This window comes from Cotesia typhae, unplaced genomic scaffold (assembly GCF_013202065.1).
Source record: "Cotesia typhae breed Kobodo isofemale line unplaced genomic scaffold, CoteBio_Ctyphae contig_5, whole genome shotgun sequence".
NCBI classification, from domain to species: Eukaryota; Metazoa; Arthropoda; class Insecta; order Hymenoptera; family Braconidae; genus Cotesia; species Cotesia typhae.
The window spans coordinates 3,368,884-3,387,302 of record NW_027423757.1 but is presented as its reverse complement, the minus strand read 5'-3'; the positions used below and the strand labels follow the sequence as shown (position 1 = coordinate 3,387,302).

Here is an 18,419-nt window from a genome sequence, read left to right as displayed (position 1 = left end):
ACTTATTGGAGACTTAAATGGGAGACGATAAATTACTATTGCTTATATTTAAACATTGAACAGTTAATTAAATATAATTATAATTTTTATTCAATTATAAATGATAAAATGATTGGTAACTTAAATATTTAACAAGTATTTTATTTTTTTTATTCAATTACTGTTTAAAAGTTTTTATTGACAATGACAATAAATATATATTATTAACATTTGTTTATTCAAAAATAAATAATAAAATTTTAGTTTATTTAATATAAAACTTAATGAAACATAAAAAGTGTACAGTCATATTAAAGTAATTAAAATTCTTTTTTATATGTAATCAAAATTTATAAAAATTTTTCCAAGTTATCCAAATTAATTAAAATTTGAGTCTTAAGTTCGTCACGATTGTTCATTATTAAATTTATGCATCATTGATTTAGTATGGTCAGGTAACAATTTATCCACAGCATTATGGACCGACATTGATTTTAAATTAAAAATTCTTATCAATCCATTTTGATAACCAGCTGCAACCCATAAATAACTCCACGAATTTTGATTCCATGCGAGCTGCAAATGGTAAATAAATCTTTATTATAATTTAAAACAAATTACTAATAATAATTTTTAATTATATTTTGAAGTAAAGTGAGGTAAAAGACCCAGTTATTGACACTTGCAATTTTATTCTAATTAAAAAACTAAAATATTTTCAAAAAACCAATTATCTTAAAATTTATAATTCAAAAATTATATTTATTAATTTATTAAAGTTGATTTGTTTTTTTTTTTTTTTTTTAATTAAAGTAAAATTGCAAGTGTCAATAACTGGGTCTTTTACCTTACGTGTAATATCTAAATATGTCGCGTTACAGATGTCATAAGGATGTGTAAAAATTATACGCCCTTATGGCACCCATGAACCACAAGGGCGTATAATAAAAATTCTGTTTTTTTTTTTGCATTTTTACACGTTTCATACAAAAATACGTTAATTCCCAAAAAAAATTTTTTTTTTACGCCCTTATGGCTTTTCATCGGGACCTTTTGCCGGTATACGCCTTTATGGCATCTGGAACGCGATATAATAAAAAATATGAAACTTTGACAAAATACTTGAATTAACATCTTTACTTATTAGAAAAATGTCCGTTTATTTAATTAATTAATCTTACCCTGTTTACTGATGTAAATTGATATTGTTCAAGCGGCACAGTGTTCATGGTCTCGGAGTTGACTGGATTACGTCGATTTATTTTTCTAAGCAAATTAGTTTTGTAATTCTGAGAATAAAAACAAATTAAATACATTAAAATGATAAACATTATTTAGTTATATTTTATAAAAATGAATACTTACAATTAAATCGTCATGATAAACAATTCCAAATCTATCTTTACAAGCATCATAAGTTTCCAGTATATTTTTACAATCATTAGTCTGTTCATCATTATTACCATTTGCTTTCAAATCATTTTCACCTTCTGTATTTTCTCCAAAATCAACGAGCTCAATACTCGAAACTAACCATCTTTTTTTAGTAAGTTTATCAATATCTTTCATATAAAACATTTGAAATGGAAAAATAGCAGTTACATCACCAGCTAAAGTACCATGACATATTCCATTAGCGTAATCAGAAACTGCAAGGCCATAAGTTGTTGAATTGGTAGGTAGAAGTGGAAAGGCAGTAGAAGACGAATCTCTGACTGCCATCATATACGAAACAGTGTGCCCCAGACCAAGAGCATCGTCGTAAGAAGTATAAGTATTTAACCAGTGTGTCAGCCAAGCACCATTGGTCCCAGCGCCTTTCTTAACATTGTCAATAGGATTATAAGGATCCTCTAAATCCCAAACTTTTGTGCACCTATCCAAGCTTGTAGTTGCTAAAAAGTTTTTTCCTTTTACTGGAATAATTCCAACATAAGTCACAGAATGTCCATGAGCATAAAAATGTTGAAAAGGATTTATATGAAAGGTGTTTAAATTTTTGGTTACCAATAACGGAGATTTGCTGATCAAATCCCAGAGTGCGACGTAGCCATTAGAAAATCCGGCTGCAATTATATTATGACCAGATAATTTACTCCAATTCAAACTTGTGCACTGCCAATTGGTTTTATTTTGTTGACTAAGAAGTCTGTTGAGGTGCAAAGTTACTACTGGGTCCGTTTGATAGATTGGCAAATCATTGTTATCACTTGCATTGAAATTTAATTCTTCTGGAAATGGAAGAGAATAAATATGAACGTTACCGTCTGAAGAAGCAGTAGCAAGAAGTCCGATTCTTTTCAAGGATCCTATTCCAAATATGTCATCATTTCTCAATAAAGAATGATGATAGCTTCCTGATGGACACCATTCCATGCACCAAATAGTTCCGTTGTTGTGAGAAACCATGTAAGCAAGTTTTGGAGTCGGAGTTGCGGCTGCTACATGATCTAAATGCCCCATATTCCATATTTGAATAATATTTTTAAATTTATAAGACTGACTTATAGTGTAATTATTTTCCATTGTAGGGTGAGTACTGACTGCAAGATATTGGTTGATTTCTGGATCACACATTGGTACAGGAATCGGTAACCACGCCAATGCCCAAATTGGACCACCAACGAAAAATGTTGGCACATTATTAATAACTGCGGATTCAAACAACTTAAAGCTTTTCCATCCTTTATCTCTTTTTTCTTCTTCGGTTAAATTTTCTTCTTTTATTATTTTTATTCTTACAAACTCAAAGTTTTGAGAAGTATTTTTCATCTGTTTAGTTTTCATAGAAACTTTCAATTCGGGAAGATAATCTTGAGCTTGAGAATTTGTTAATAAATTAAAATTATTAGGTAATAAATTTTCAAATAATTTTGATTTGTAATTATCCAACTCAAATTGCAGTGTCCATTTAATTGTTGGAGTATATGTTATGTTTAATGCATTAGGTGGTAGCCAGTCAGCATTTCGTAAAAATTGAGCTCGCGTGAGCAGACGAAGCTTATCATATAATTTCAATTTACTTTTTTTCAAATCAAATTTTGGGTCATTTTTAGGATTGTCAATATCCTCATTAAATTCGTCACAATTATTATTATCACTTTCAGCACTTCCATCGCTAAGTTCATTAACATCAAAATCAGAATCCTCAGAATTTAATTTATCCGAGTGTACCGACTTGACATGACTTACAATAATATCATTAAATTTTGAAAAAATTTACAAATTTTACAAACATATTCAGTTTGAGGCGTAAAATTACACGAACGAAAGTGAGCACATATTTCATCTAAAGTGTTTGTACTAAATGTGCAACCAGGTTGACGACATTTCGCTGGTCTATTAGCAGCGATATCTTTAGCCCACTTGCCTTTCCAAACATTTGGTAGTTTTTTAGCACTCAGTGGTTTTTCAATCAAATCATCTAGTTTTGATTTACTAGTTCTACTTTTTTTTGCTGGTGGTTCATCTCTGACAATTTTAGTAAACTCTAAAATTTTACCTGTTGCTTTTTCTGCTGCTTTACGTTTTCTTTTACCGTCAATTATATCATCATTAACAGTGACAGCTTCAGGTTTTTTTGCTGCTTCGTTCATTTCTAGTCGATGAGTACGTTCGTGAAAATCTACTGACGATGGCATAAATACACCTTTGCATAATGGACAAATCCACATCATTTTGACTTTTTCCTCTTCTGATTTACCACAGAATTTGTAATGAGAAATAAAACCCGAGACGCTGCGCTTTACTTCATTACATTTATCACAAATTAGCGAGCCTTTTTTCTTCTTAATTGCAACTCCCAGCACTTTTTTCCATAGTTTTTCATTACCCTCGAAATTTGGTTCCTTGCTACCGTTCAACCATCCGGTATTATTATGTTTTGATAAATTATGAGCACTCCATCTTGATTTTAAAAATTTTTCATTACATTTTCCACATTGTGCCTCTTCATTTTTCACTTCTTTTTTCTTCTTTTTGCCCCGATTCGTTGATTTTTTCCCTCCGTCAGGCTTAATATACCAGTCAGTTGTTATTTTAATACTTTTTTTACCTTTTCGCTTTCCAGATCTAGTTGAATAATCTTCATCATAATAATCATCATCATCATCATCATCATCGTCGTCGTCATCGTCATTATCATCATCATCATCATCATCATCATCTTCGTTGTCGTCATTATTATTATTGTCATCATCATTATCTTCGTCACGATCCTTATCATTATTATTAGTATCATCATCAGCATTATCATTAACCGTATCATTGACATGATTCGTTACTACTTTTTTTGCAATTAGAGTCGATGGTGTCAAAACTGATCTTCGGGGTCGGCCTCGACCTTTTCGCACTACAGGAACTTTAACAGGAGTTTCGACAGCATTTTCCTCTACTTCTTCTTTCTTATGCCTAATAGTTTCTGAAAAATTTTCAATTTTTGAAGAACCTTTAATGTTATTACTCTCAAAATTTTTCTCAGTACTTTTAGAATCATCAAGTACTAGTTTTTTATCATTTGATTCATTATTTTGATTAGAAATTTTCGTCTTTTCATTTAAATCACAATTTCCTGTTTCTCCATTTAAATTCAAAGTTTTTGATTGTTTAGTCCCATTTAGAAATTCTGAATTTTCAAGTAAACGGGAGGCTCTTGTTCTTCGTTTCGAGTTTAAGATTGTCGAATTTTCGCTTGAATTGGAATCTTCCAATTTTTCATTTGGATTCTGACCATCTAAATTTTGACTTAAAGCTGAACTTACTGATTCTTCATTAGATTCATTTTCCAGTTCACCATTATTCAATGATTTTAATTTTGCCATAGATTCTCTAGTAAAATATTTCCGAGGTCGACCACGTTTTTTAGGAAGTAAAGGGTCATCCAGAATTTCAATAACTTGAATCTTTTTTTTCTTAGGTGGATTTCGTTTTTTCTTCTTACTCAGACTAGCTTTTTCATTTTTTAAGACATTTGGATCTTCACTACTGACTTCTTCAATTTCAGCACTAACTGCTTGTAATGATTTTTCCAATTCTTGTGTTGAGTGTTCCATTAGATCTTTACTATTGAGAATAGCGTCTCTGGATGCGTTTGAATTTATCGTTGACAATTTTATAACTTTTAAACCGGGTGGTTGATTTGAATTAGCACTTGACTCATCAACTTTCTTAGAATTGTTTCTGTTATTGATTTTACGATAAGCAACGGTTGGTCTTCTGAATGCTTGCAATGAATCATTTTTATTAGACTTTATTGCATCGACAAAAATTACATCACCGGAACTATTTGCAGCATCGTTGTCAACTTTCGTTTTGTTATTTATCTTACCAGTACCTGTATTAGTCACAGTCCTTTCTAATTTTCTGGGAACTAACTCTCCAGATTTTCTTACTCCCGATGGCTTGATAACTTTTTGTGATCTCCAATAACTTTCAACTTATTTTTCGGTAAAGATTTTTCATTTTCATTCCCAGTACTTTGAGATTTTAATACCACAATACCATTTTTACTAGGACTTCTCCGAATAATTAATGGTTTTTCAAGAGTTTCCACATGATGAACAATTGATTTTTTACTAGCTTCTTTATCTTTTTTTTCTACATCGTTTTCATTTCCTGAACTATCAGGTAACACATCCTTGATATCATTTGATCCTTCATTATTAGATGAAGACTTATTTTGAACATCAGAATTACTCTCTTCATTAGAAGTTTTGGGTATTATCAATTGTGACTTATCCTTATCAATTTGTACTACTGACACTGGCTTAATACTGGTGTCAACTTTAACTTTATTTTTAAATATTTTTATTTTTTCATCAAGTCCCAATCGTTTTACCATTTCAGATGTTAAAATAAATACACGTTTTGAAGGTGAATTTTCATTTGATGAACTTTCTCTGGATTCATCCAAATTTTTTATTTCATCAGACATTTTGTTGTTTGATTTCTATTAACAAAAAAAAATCAATGTTAATTCTTAAGTAAAAATAACATTTTAAAAATTTTTTAACATATTATTCCTCTAATCAGGTCTGAGTTCTTCTATAATTAATTGAAATCAAGATGTTGTAGACCAAAATGATGTTATGTTTTTTATTTTATTTATTTTAGCATTCGACGTTTCGTCAGTTTTATTCTGACATCATCAGGCACCTATGTGTTTACAAACAAATAAATAATTAACCATTTTTCATGTCGAATCAAAAACTCAATACAAATATCAAAAATTAATAAATACCTTAAAATTTTACAATATAAAAACATATAGTCCTTAATTAAATGAAATGTTAAAATAAATGAAATAAAAAAAAAACATAATTTTGGTCTACAACATCCTGATTTCAAATAATTAAGTTTTTTAACATTAAATAATTATTTATATGAGGCTGAAGTTAGCAGACACTTAACGATCTTTTGATTTTGCTTGAAAAATAAATTAGGCATAGAAAATTATTTATAAAAATCTCATTTATAATTTTTTAAAGCTTCTAAAGATGAAATTTTTCAATAAATTTTTTTTGCTATGATTTGTTTGTTAAAAAAATTCCAAAAATGATCAGATGTCTCTCAATTTCAGTATCATTTATTTGTAATAAAATTTACTAATTGAAATAATGTGTAGATATTGCGTGGGTTCGATCCCAGATCCTACGAAATTGTAAATAGTAAATTGCAATGAACCGAAGTATAATAATGTGAGCTCAGACAATGTTTCAACAATTTAAACTACTAAATTAATAACACTGAAGTTGACAGATATTAAAAATTTTTTTGGAATTTTATAGTAATTAAATTATTAATGACATTAAATTTAACTGTCACTTCACAATTTTTAAAATTTTCTTTAATAAATAAATTATAGTAAAAAAAATTATTTAAAAAATGGACTTGTAGAAATTTTAATAAATTAAAAATGCAATTTTTTAAAAATAATTTTTTAGAACAGATTTTTTTGTTAAAGAAAATAAAAAAATTGTCAAATGACATCTAACTTTAATGTCATAAATCATTAAAAAAAAGTTTCACATGTCAAAATTAATAAAAATTACAAGTGGAAATTTTTAGAAGCATTTTTTTATTGTAATTAATTTGATAAAAAAATTTTCACAATTGACAGCTGACCGCTAATTTCAGTATTATTTAAATTAAATAATGTCATGTTGAAGATTAAATGACAACTAATATTAAATAAATTAATATTTAAAAAATTATCAATATACTTACGTTTATTAAAAAATAAGGTTATGTACAGATTATTTAATAATTACAACTTTTATCGCGTGTTACACCATCTTTTCTCCCTATGTTATCAAAATATTTTTTTCACCAGGAAAATTAATTACAGTATTTTAATTAGCATGCATTTTTAGATTATAATGAATTAGAAAACTGTGTCGTGTATAATTCACCATGGATAAGATTCGAACACACGAGGTCCTGTTTCATAAAACTCGTTGTCTAGTGTACAGTTCACGCAAGCAGACATGTTAGTTATCAATAGTAGTTGTGTACGCATGCGTTAAATGTTAAGGGTAAACTTAGTTTCAACTATTAAATATAAAACTATTAATTAATAATTTTTTATGCTTAATATATAAGTATTATTTTTATTATAATACTGAAGTTAGCGGTCAGCTGTCAATATTAAAAATTTTTTTTAAAAATTAATTACAATAAAAAAATGCTTCTAAAAATTTTCAATTGTAATTTTTATAAATTTTTTACATGTGAAATTTTTTAATTTAATTTTTTTATAATTTAATTGCTATAAATATCTAAAAAAATTTTATATCTATCAACTTCAGTGTAATTTTTTATTTATTTATTTATTTAATTCTAGTAAAACATTTTAGAATTTGTTAATGTAATTATAAAGTATTAGTGTAATAATATTAGGTAATAAAATATTAGGATCTATTGGGAAATTTATATTAAATAAAATAAATATTTTATATGAAGGAACAAGATAAGTTTTTATTTGTTGTTTATTATAAATTTAAACCATTCGCCTTATCAATTCATTAATTTTATCTTCACGGTTACCGAAGTCACCACCCTCGACGTAGTGGTTGGTCTTCTTACGCCATCCTCCAGTTGGTGTGTTGAGCTAAAAAAATGAAAACAATTGATTTTAAATATAAGTTTTCAATAAATTAAATAAAAAATTTTTTATAATTATAATGTTTAAGATTTTCTCAAAATCATATAGTATTTTACTGTATAACAATTGGAATATCTTGTGTTGTTTTATGACAAAGTGAGAGGCAATGAAACGTTTATAATTTTCATCACCATGCCTATGTCAATTATCCATTGTTGATGACGATAAATGTAAAGAAGTAAAACATCAATAATAAATAATTATAATTTACCTTAAACGGCCATAAGAAGTTGCTGGCGTACTTGAATTTGGATCCAACAGTGAAGATTTCATGGATCAAATCTTCCACACAGATGATGTCGGTGCGGCCTAAACAAATTTGTATAAGATTATAGTTTAACATTGAATCAATTTTGAGATTATAAGATATCGCGTTACTGATGTCATAAAGGCGTATAAAAATTATACGCCCTTATTGTAGCACCCGGGAACCATAAGGGCGTATAATAAAAATCTTATTTTTTTTTCAAGTCCAAGAAAAATTTTTAGTTTGAAGAAAAAAATTTTTTTCTTGGAGCCGACGTTTTTTTTTTTTCGAGAAATGTGCAGAAATGAAAAAAAAAAAAAAAATTTTTTTTTAGACTTGGAAAAAATAATAGAATTTTTAATATACGCCCTTATGACATCTGAGGTGGATCCCGGGAGCCATAAGGACATATAGCATTTTTTTTTGCATTTCTGAACATTTCGGACAAAACTACGTCGATTCTCGAAAAAAAATTTTTTATACGCCTTTATGGCATCTGGAAAGCGATATAAAATAATAAACAATTATTTAAACTTTACTAATACTTAAAATAGGTTTAAAAAATTCAAAGGACGTAAATGTAAAGCCTTTAGAATCATACAATATGATTGTCAGGTCATATCTATAGTGTACAGAATTATCAAGACTATTTTAAGTATAAATATCTACTCTGAAAAATAACTTACCCAATTTCTTCTCGATGATTTCGTTGCTGGTGATAGCGATACGTTGGCGGTCAATTTTAGCGAATCCTTTTTTGTAGATCAATTCGCGAACTGATTTCAAGTTGGGGTATCCCCAGGTGACGTATGGCTCAACAATACGCAACATGTTAATAGTTGCTTTGTTCAATCGGATGAAAACTGCATTGTTGATTTGTTTCAATCTCAACAACTTAAGGATCTTACGGGGTTTGGGAGCGATTTGGTTCACACTGTCAAATAAAATACGTATTAAATTTGATCATGAGTTTAAAATAAATAATTATTAACTTACCCCCGAATACGGATTACAAAAGCTAGACGAGCTTCACTGGGAATGTAGTAATTTCCACGGTTCTTGGCTTGTCTCTTCATCCTTACTTCATCTCGCTCCTTCATGCGGTATTCTTTCACATACTGTTCAGCGCGTTTGAAGATTTGTTTCCTCTTCAAGTAATGGGCTGCGCGTTGCTACAATAAAAAAAAATTATTTTTAAGTATAAAACTAAATAAAAAAAAAAAACTCTTGAATATTTGAGGAATAAATAATTTAAATGCACAAATAAATTAGTGATGATAGAAAAGAAAAATCATAATTGAATATGTAATCGTTCTATAGAATTTTTTTGTAACGAGAATGATAAATAAAAATAAATACCTTGATGGAAGCTTGGACGCGAACAGCTTTAGCTTGAACGCGGCGTTTTCTCCTCTTCAAGACGGACTCAGGAACTGCCGGCAATTTTTTTCCGGGAGTGACGACATCATTTTTTTTACTGCAAATTTAAACATTGTTAAATTAATAGTCACAATCAGAATTTTTAGATAGTAGCTTAAACATAAATTCAATTTAAGTATTGATTCACTCCAATAAATTTTAAGGTTAGGAAATAGTCGATTATTGCACGCATCACATAAATTCATAATTATTAATTAATGAAACACTGAGTATTTTAAAATTAGAGTATTACTGAAAATTTTCAGATTTAAAGTAAACTGAGTTTTTTTTTTACTTGTTAAAAAAGAAATTTTTTTCTTCAAAATGTTAACCCAAGACCATTTTTAAATCAACAATAGACACGTGTTTAAGGATTAATTAACGAAACTAAACATTAAAAAATGTTCTTGAAAAATTAATTTATTTTTACGAATACTTTTGTCAATTAACTTATTGTTTAAATAACCGATGTTTAAAGATTTAATACAAGTATTAAATATACTTACGCGTCCGCCATGGTATGTCGTAGTCAAAAGAACACGCGAGGCTCCTTCAACTAGGGCCACACTGTAAAAAAAAACTTAAGGTATGAAGTTTGCCACCATGATTCAGTTGCTTGATTTGTAATTTGAGCGGCAATTTCAAATTTCACTTTAATAAAATTGAATGCATGTTTTACTGGTTATTAAAAAGAATTAATTCAAATAAAAAAATAATTAAAAAGATTATTTAATAATTATTAATAGCATTATTATTTTAAATATAGATTTCGTACATTTTTATTTTCATATAATTTTTTCTCAACTCTGAAAAGTGTTGTATCGAATTATAATTACTTTAAATGTAAGATATTTGTATTAATTATTTGTTTTGGCATTTTTCACCCCAATATTTATAGTTAATAATATAATTAGATAGTGTATTTGATGCAGTTTTCTTCTTAATCGACCTTCTCTGAAAATTGTAATATCACGATATGTATTACGTATTTTATAATAAGTAAAACTTAAAATAATTTAAGAAATATTTACCAATACTTGGAGTTTTTGAAAATATTCGTCTATATTGTTGGTGAAAAATGCAATGTATTCTAAACTTCTTGCCAATCTAGATAAAACTTTTTTATGAATACCAAGTACAGATTCTCGTGGTTTATCGGCTGTTTCTGGTGCCCGATTATAGTTTTTAATCAAAGTTAATGCCAATATACGATAATTACTTTCTCTATACTAAAATAACAAAAAAAAATTAAATAAACTGATAAATAAATGACTTATTGAAAAAGATTTTTTCACGCTATTAATCCTTACATCAGACGTTCTTTCTTGAAAGTTACTGAGTCTTTCCGATAAAGTTTGGCCAAGTTTGTAAATGTAAATTTTAGTAACGGGTTCATCTTTAATAACATTGAACAATTGATGTTGTTGCATAGCAATTTGAAATTTGTTGAAAGCTTCTCTATAATCATTTTGATTTCCACAAGCATCACAACGATTTTTGCATGATTCGCATGTGAATCCAAAAATTTCCGAGTATAAAACATGCCTACATCTGAAATAAAGATAGATTTTTATTAATTGACTGATAAGAATTAAGTAGACTACTAAATAGCATCTCCTGATCTAATTGAACCTAGATAAATACAATAAATATATCCTTTACTATTTACTCTTCCCCACTTAGCTCCTACAATTATTTGTTACAACTTAAAATTTATCTTTTTCTGCTCCCTTCATCATCATGTAATGTAATCTCTCTTGATTAAATTTATTTAAATAAATTTAATACTGTTAATTCTATATTTGTATGTATATTGCTGCTTGGCGTTAAGTAAATAAATAAATAAATAAATAAATAAAATAAATAAATAAAATGATAAATTATTGAATTTATCACCGGAAATGTTATCACTTTTAATAATTATAAACCTTTAGATAAATTTAATATATAAAATATCAAAAAAGTATTAAATTAAAATACTCACTTGTCAGAAATACAAAAATTAACAACATGTTCAAACCCTGAGAAAATTTGCTTGGACATACTCATCATTAAAAACTGTGCATGTAGCCAATCTTCCAGTCCGAAATAGATCCTGCAATGAGCCTTTCCATGTAGTCGTCCCGCTTTGCCAATATCAATATAATATTGATCAATGGTTGACGGCAACGACCAATGGATCACCAAACCAACATTGTCTTTGTTGAGGCCTATTGCAGAACCGTGTGAAGCCGCAATCATCACGGCTTCTCTCTTCTTCCACTTTTCTTTACTTTTTGTTTGATCTGTAATTTTCATTCCTTCTCCACAAAAATGTTTATATAAAATATCTCATAACTTAATAATTCCGTAAATAATAATATCAACAAATACTTGTGAAATATGGCACTGTTGGTATCCCACGTCGCGATAATTCATCAGCAATCATCACCGTATCTTTATTTGTTTGACAAATAATTATTCCTGAAAAACTTTCCATAGCTTCAATATAATTATTAATCAATTCTGCTACATCATCAAGCGGATTATTTAAAATATCCTTGTATTTTATATCAATATAAATATTTGAGCGGACCCAGTTGTAATCGCCGTTGTATTCAACAGCATTCAACATTCCCAATGACTTTTTAATATCCTCATTGATGATTGCAGTACCTATTGAAGTCAGTGCAATTAAACGTACATTTGGAAAATTGTTTCTTATTTCAATTATTTCATTATAAGATTTATTATAATCTATCGTGTTTTCACTAGAAGAATGTGCATCATCAACTACAAGCATGGATATCAAATTATTGTCATACAAATTTTTAATCAATGTGAAAAAAGATTCCTGCAAAAATACAAAAATTATATTGCGAAATAAATCATTTGATAGAAATTGATTGATAACGTTTGCTACCTTGTAAACTTGTGATGCAAATGCAGTAGTAGTAATATAAATAAATGTTGGTGCTTCTTGACGAGTTGATAATATATTGAAAAAATTTTTCTTCTCTAATTTAGAAAGTTTTGAATGAAAATAACATACTCCAATATTTCTTTCCTTTAAAAATTCAACTTGCTCCTTAAAATAAAAACTATATCATTAATTAAAGTCATTTAATTAATTACACTGAGAAAAAAAAATACTTTTACTCAATTAACAATTTCTTGGTTCAAGAAACTCGATGACGATAAAATATTCTATTATTATTAATTATTAATTTCTGAAGAGAAGAGCATCAATATTTATCTTTGGATAATAGATAAACAAGAGAATAGCTTTCTTTAAATTAAGTAAAAATTATTTCAATCAATTTAACAAGTTCTTGAATTAAGAACATATATTCTTGAAAATTTTCAAGAACATAAATTTTTCTATCAAGAAAATTTTCTTAATGAAAGTATTTTTTTTCTCAGTGTAATTTAATTATTACTTACTTAATTAACTTACTTCTAATGCATTGTTATTCGACATGAAAACAATTGCAACATTATTATCCTCATATAAAACGGCTGATAATTGAAAGCACAGAGATTTGCCAGTTGTAGGAGGTAAATTAATCAGTACATCAGAATTTTTCTCTGTAAATAAATTTTTTAAAATGAATATAAGCTTCATAACATTTTATAAACCGAAAAAGTAATAAAAAATTGAAATAATTAATAAAAATAGAGTATTTGGTAAATATTTACTATGACCAATGTCATGTACATTATTATTATTCAGTAATAATTATATTTAAAAATATTTCTAACCTTTTAAAACAGTTTGTATTGCTTCAAATTGTTTGGCTGATTTAAAATATTTAAATTTAAAGCGATGTCTTAAACATTTTTTTATTTTTTTGTTTATATCGTAATCCATTGTCAATTATTTAATGACATCAATTTTATAGCTGTCAATTTGAGATTTTAGTGTGAACTGAACATAAACAGAAATACAAATCAAAATAACCTGTTGAGCAGTGAAATAAACATGATACCTATTTACACAACAAAATGTAGTTATTAAAGATACCGAAATTAGCACTTGGAAATTTTTTGATTTAAAAAAAAATTATTTAAAAAAAATTGCATTTATAATTATTTCGTTTCTAAAAATTGAATATTTTCATCAATTTTTCTTATGACACTGAAGTTGACAGATATTAAAAATTTTTTTAAATTTTATAGCAATTAAATTATTATAAAAAAAATTAAATTTAATAGTTTCACATGTGAAAATGAATAAAAATCACAAGTGAAAATTTTCAGAAGCATTTTTTTATTGTAATTACTTGATTAAAAAAACTTTCAAAATTCACAGCTGACGACTAACTTCAGTGTTACTTTTACTGGCTATTATTTATTTGTTAAAAAATTCTGAAATTATGAGATGTCTTTCAGTTTTAGTACCATAATATTCAGTATGAATGTTAAAAATTAAATTAGACAGTTAAAAACATTACATGGAAAATAATAACACTGAAGTTTTGACGGATACTAAAATTTTTTTTGGAATTTTATAGCAATTGAATTATTAAACAAAAATTTAACTAAAAAGTTTCACATGTGAAAATTTTCAGAAGCATTTTTTTATTGAAATTAATTTATTAAAAACATTTTCAAAATTAACAGCTGACCGCTAACTTTAGTATTATTTGAAAATATCATTTAATAGCTAGAAATAAATAACTAATAATAATAATCACAAAAAAAATATTGCAGCATTAAGTATTAAAAAAGGTATATAAAGAATTTTTTATTTTTATTATCAAGAAGAATAATTAAAACATATATAAATTAAAAGAAAATTTAAATCAATTTTATACACTATAAAAAAATTTATTAATTTTGAGTCTTAAATAAATTACAGCTGATCATATCATCAGATTACAAAAAAAAAAAAAAAAAATACAATTTTCAAACCGACAATACAATCGAGATAATGGAAATATGAAAAGTTTTCATATTTAAAACTTGAGTTGGTAAATACTATAATATTTTTTAATATACTGGCATTTTTTGTTGAGTTAACAATAATCCAAAACGTCTCTTCAACGTGATCCTTTCCCTCGAGTATTTATCTTCTGGTGAAAATCGAGCTGGATGAGCTGATACCGTAGGCTTTCCAGATGGATCAACCTTCTTGAGAGTGTACACACGTTCTCCTTGCTCGTTCAGATAGTACATTAAATACATTTTCGAAGGATTATTTGTTAATTAATAAACGGTTACAAAAGGATCTCAGTTATGTATTTATGACTATAACCTCCCAACTTCAAACACGTGGTGAGATGTTTAGATACCGATAATAAATTACAACAAAATCCTGAAAATTTCTTTAGAGTCTAGAGCAGTCACCAGAGGCTCTGTAGTCAATATCTTTTTTTAGTATTGCGCCTCTAGTGTTAGGAAAGGTATTTATTTCTCCCACTTTTTTTCTAGTTCTTATTTATTGTGATAGCACCTCGTGTTTTATTTGAACGATTTTTGCGAGTAATTAAAAATATTAAAAAATACCAATATGACTGATAGCGACGATGAAGTACCTCAGTTAAGCGGAGCAGCATTGGCTGCTTTAGAAGAATTTTACGCTGAACGTCGAGAGAAAGAAGAACAAATAAATAAAACGTTGACTAATGTAAATAATCAAACACCAGATATTGTGTTTGATGAAGACTGGGTAAGTCGAATGTCTGCAATGTCTACTAGTGATAAAGTTTTCATTGCGCCAATTTCACGTTGAAATTTTTTTAGTACATTAAAGTTAGCTATCATTTGATAATTTTTTAATTTTCTTTAACAAAAGAATTTGTTCTAAAAAATTATTTAAAAAAAATTGCATTTTTAATTTATTAAAATTTCTACATGTCCATTTTTTTAATAATTTTTTTTGCTATGATTCGTTTGTTAAAGAAAATTAAAAAAATTGTGAAATGACAGCTAAATTTAATGTTATTAAAGTTAGCAGTCACTTGATTATTTTTTAATTTTATTTAACAAAAAAATTTTTCTTGAAAAATTATTTATAAAAAATTGGATTTTTAATTTTTTTAAATTTCTGCATGTCAATTTTTTTCTAACTTTTTTTTTTGCCATTATTTATTTGTTAAAAAAAATTCTTAAAATTATTAAATATCTGCTAAATTAATTTTCATAAACATGAGGTAAATATTTGCAAGTGGCGTCACCATTTTAATTTTCATTTTTTTTTTTAACGAAATGTCTATTTGATTTTATTGATATATTTTTTTTTTTTTTTTTGAAAAATACATAAAAAAATGAATAATTAAAAAAAAGTTGATTATCACAATTTTAACAAATTTTCAAAAAAATTTATAAATTTTTTAGAAAATTGTGATATTCAACTTTTTTTTTAAATTGTGCGTTTTTTTATGTACTTTTTAAAAAAAAAAAAATTAAGTAACCAATCTAAAAATAATCAAAATTTAACTGGCACAATTAAAATATCTACGTTCGTAATTTATGCATAAATCATATGATTAACATATTATTCTTAAAGAGTATTTCAATTGACATAAACATCTCGTTCTAGCAATTAAGTCAATTCTGGTATGACGATGAAACAGTTAATACAATTACGAAAGCAGCTCTTCGAATTACTGACAATGATGGAAAAATAGCTCTTATTTCATGCCCAACTTTATATAGAGCATTGAAAAAAAATGCAGGAAGTAGACAAAGTATACACCATAAATTTGTGTTTTAGCAGTTTATATGTTTTCATATTTTTATCAATGTTACAAGAACTGATGTACTTGTTAATATTTTCAGTAAAAATCTTCGAATATGACACAAGGTTTTCTGTATATGGATCAGATTTCATTTCGTTTGATTATAAATTTCCACTTCATGTACCCAAAGAAATGGCTAGCGATTTTGACCTCGTAATTGCAGACCCACCGTTTTTATCAGGAGAATGTCTTACTAAAACTGCAGTGACAATTAAGTTCTTATCGAAAAATAATATTCTTTTATGTACAGGTAATATATTTTTAATCAATGAAGAAAAAAAAAATTAAATAACTTAAAAATTGTTTTTTAATGTTTTTAATTAGGTTCAATGATGGCTGACTTGGCAGAAAGACTTTTAAATGTAAATAAATGTGATTTTCAACCGCATCACAAAAACAATTTGGCAAATGAGTTTTCATGCTATGCTAATTTTGATTTCGACAAATTTTTGAAATAAAAAAATAATTTAATTTAAAATTTTGTAAATTTTCTTCACTACAATTTAGAATTTGAAGATTTATGATAATTTTGAACGAGCTCAATTGCATATTGAGCAGTACCCGGCGCTGTAGTGACTCCATATCCACCGTGGCCATAATTATGGACAATCTAAAGGAAAGAGTACGCATTAATAATTCTAAGGTATAATTATAAAATATTAATCAATTTTCATATTATCTACCACAGCTTTGCCTCGGCCGTTTGATATTTTTTCAATTTCTACTCTGACTCCTCCTTCTCTGTAAGGTCTAAGCCCAACCACATGTTTTAAAGTTTTTGCTTTTGACAATGAAGGTAATAATTCTTCACATCTTTCTCTAATGGATTTAGCATCATGCGGACAAACTGTTTTACTAAACGTTTCAAAATTACGTGTACCACCAAGAGTACAAGTTCCATCAATACCGGGAATTATGTACGTATCTGTTTCATTATAAAACGTTGCTTTCACCCATGGAGCATATACTTTGATTACTTGTCCTCGTATTGGTATCATTTTTTTATCATTACACAATTTTCTTGCTCCTAATCCTGAGCAATTGAAAATAAAATCATAATCAACTAATTCATTGAATGATTTTATTGTTTTTGTCACTAAGTTTGTTCCTTCTTCTTTTAATCTAAAACAATTATTTATATAAAAATTAATCATGTAACTATTCAATTATTCCTAGTAATTGATAAATAAATTATTGTTACTTATTTCTTGCCCAAGGAAGGTGATATTGATTTTGAATCAAAATTGTACTGAAATAGCAACCATATTTACTATTTTTATTGATCAAATTAAATTCCTCGTCAGTTGTTTTTCGGTAGATCGGTACTACTTGTTCCATTAATTTATTCTATTTTTAGAATTATAAAATATACGTTAAATTATTTTAATATTACTTATAATTTTAACTCTAAATAAATTAATATTTTTAAACCTGGACAATATCGGGATTAAAACTGGAAAACATATAGGCCTCACTCTGAGCAACTCCCGCTTGAATAGGTTCAAATTTTTTAGAAATTTCAATGTAATACGAATAAGAATCACTAATCCATTTTTTCGTTATTTCTTCCGTTGGCCCAGAGTAAGTGTGTCCAACTCTAAAAAACCCTGCAGCAATATGACTAACAAGATCATCGTAATTTTCAGCAAGCACTGTAATTTCACTATTTCTAAATTCATGATGTAATTTTAATGCAGTCGTTAATCCGACAATTCCACCGCCGACAATGGCTATTTTCATTATAATTGTAGATAAAAGTAAAAATAATTTGTTAATAACGCTCACAATACACGCGTCAGTGCTTGACTGACAGTAAAAACAACATCATGGAAATATTCCGTAGGTTATTTTAATTATTGCAGCTCTCAATTGTATCTTATCTTATTCCTCT

General features: G+C 27.2%; 6 protein-coding genes across 8 annotated transcripts; 1 reads left to right on the top strand and 5 right to left on the bottom strand.

Moving 5' to 3' along the window:
- Positions 1–120: 120 nt before the first annotated feature.
- LOC141530463 (uncharacterized) lies at positions 121–7,443 on the bottom strand. The gene is given in 5 exon segments (XM_074247558.1): positions 121–555; positions 1,161–1,268; positions 1,345–3,194; positions 3,197–5,926; positions 7,204–7,443. Coding segments are annotated over 4 exon segments (3,963 nt in total). The 5' UTR covers positions 5,031–5,926; positions 7,204–7,443; the 3' UTR covers positions 121–384.
- Positions 7,444–7,926: 483 nt separating this feature from the next.
- Rpl7 (ribosomal protein L7) lies at positions 7,927–10,364 on the bottom strand. The gene is made up of 6 exons (XM_074247562.1): positions 10,313–10,364; positions 9,747–9,864; positions 9,384–9,559; positions 9,074–9,321; positions 8,352–8,449; positions 7,927–8,086 (listed from the first exon to the last, which is right to left on the bottom strand). Exons 1-6 carry the CDS (start codon positions 10,321–10,323, stop codon positions 7,976–7,978), a joined length of 762 nt encoding a protein of 253 aa, XP_074103663.1. The 5' UTR covers positions 10,324–10,364; the 3' UTR covers positions 7,927–7,975.
- On the bottom strand, positions 10,313–13,944 carry LOC141530464 (ATP-dependent DNA helicase Q5-like). Of its 3 annotated transcripts, XR_012479759.1 has the most exons (9): positions 13,548–13,942; positions 13,243–13,373; positions 12,709–12,873; positions 12,180–12,639; positions 11,791–12,106; positions 11,117–11,357; positions 10,838–11,035; positions 10,582–10,760; positions 10,313–10,373 (listed from the first exon to the last, which is right to left on the bottom strand). XR_012479759.1 is itself a non-coding variant. In XM_074247561.1 (8 exons), the coding sequence occupies exons 1-8, from the start codon at positions 13,654–13,656 to the stop codon at positions 10,668–10,670; spliced, it is 1,698 nt and encodes a 565-aa protein (XP_074103662.1). In that variant the 5' UTR covers positions 13,657–13,944; the 3' UTR covers positions 10,538–10,667. The 3 variants fall into 3 exon arrangements, 2 of the variants coding, with proteins under 2 accessions (XP_074103662.1, XP_074103660.1); XM_074247561.1 differs by lacking the exon at positions 10,313–10,373 and having other exon boundaries at positions 10,538–10,760; positions 11,791–12,091; positions 13,548–13,944; XM_074247559.1 differs by lacking the exon at positions 10,313–10,373 and having other exon boundaries at positions 10,538–10,760.
- Positions 13,945–14,594: 650 nt separating this feature from the next.
- Nop10 (Nop10 ribonucleoprotein) lies at positions 14,595–14,994 on the bottom strand. Its single transcript, XM_074249074.1, has one exon. The coding sequence runs from the start codon at positions 14,970–14,972 to the stop codon at positions 14,778–14,780; it is 195 nt and encodes a 64-aa protein (XP_074105175.1). The 5' UTR covers positions 14,973–14,994; the 3' UTR covers positions 14,595–14,777.
- Positions 14,995–15,292: 298 nt separating this feature from the next.
- LOC141531327 (EEF1A lysine methyltransferase 1) lies at positions 15,293–17,006 on the top strand. Its single transcript, XM_074249072.1, has 4 exons — positions 15,293–15,456; positions 16,330–16,477; positions 16,569–16,778; positions 16,853–17,006. Exons 1-4 carry the CDS (start codon positions 15,298–15,300, stop codon positions 16,984–16,986), a joined length of 651 nt encoding a protein of 216 aa, XP_074105173.1. The 5' UTR covers positions 15,293–15,297; the 3' UTR covers positions 16,987–17,006.
- Daao1 (D-amino acid oxidase 1) lies at positions 16,829–18,404 on the bottom strand. The gene is made up of 4 exons (XM_074249064.1): positions 17,960–18,404; positions 17,730–17,875; positions 17,212–17,650; positions 16,829–17,138 (listed from the first exon to the last, which is right to left on the bottom strand). The coding sequence occupies exons 1-4, from the start codon at positions 18,266–18,268 to the stop codon at positions 17,025–17,027; spliced, it is 1,008 nt and encodes a 335-aa protein (XP_074105165.1). The 5' UTR covers positions 18,269–18,404; the 3' UTR covers positions 16,829–17,024.
- Between the last annotated feature and the right edge of the window lie 15 nt (positions 18,405–18,419).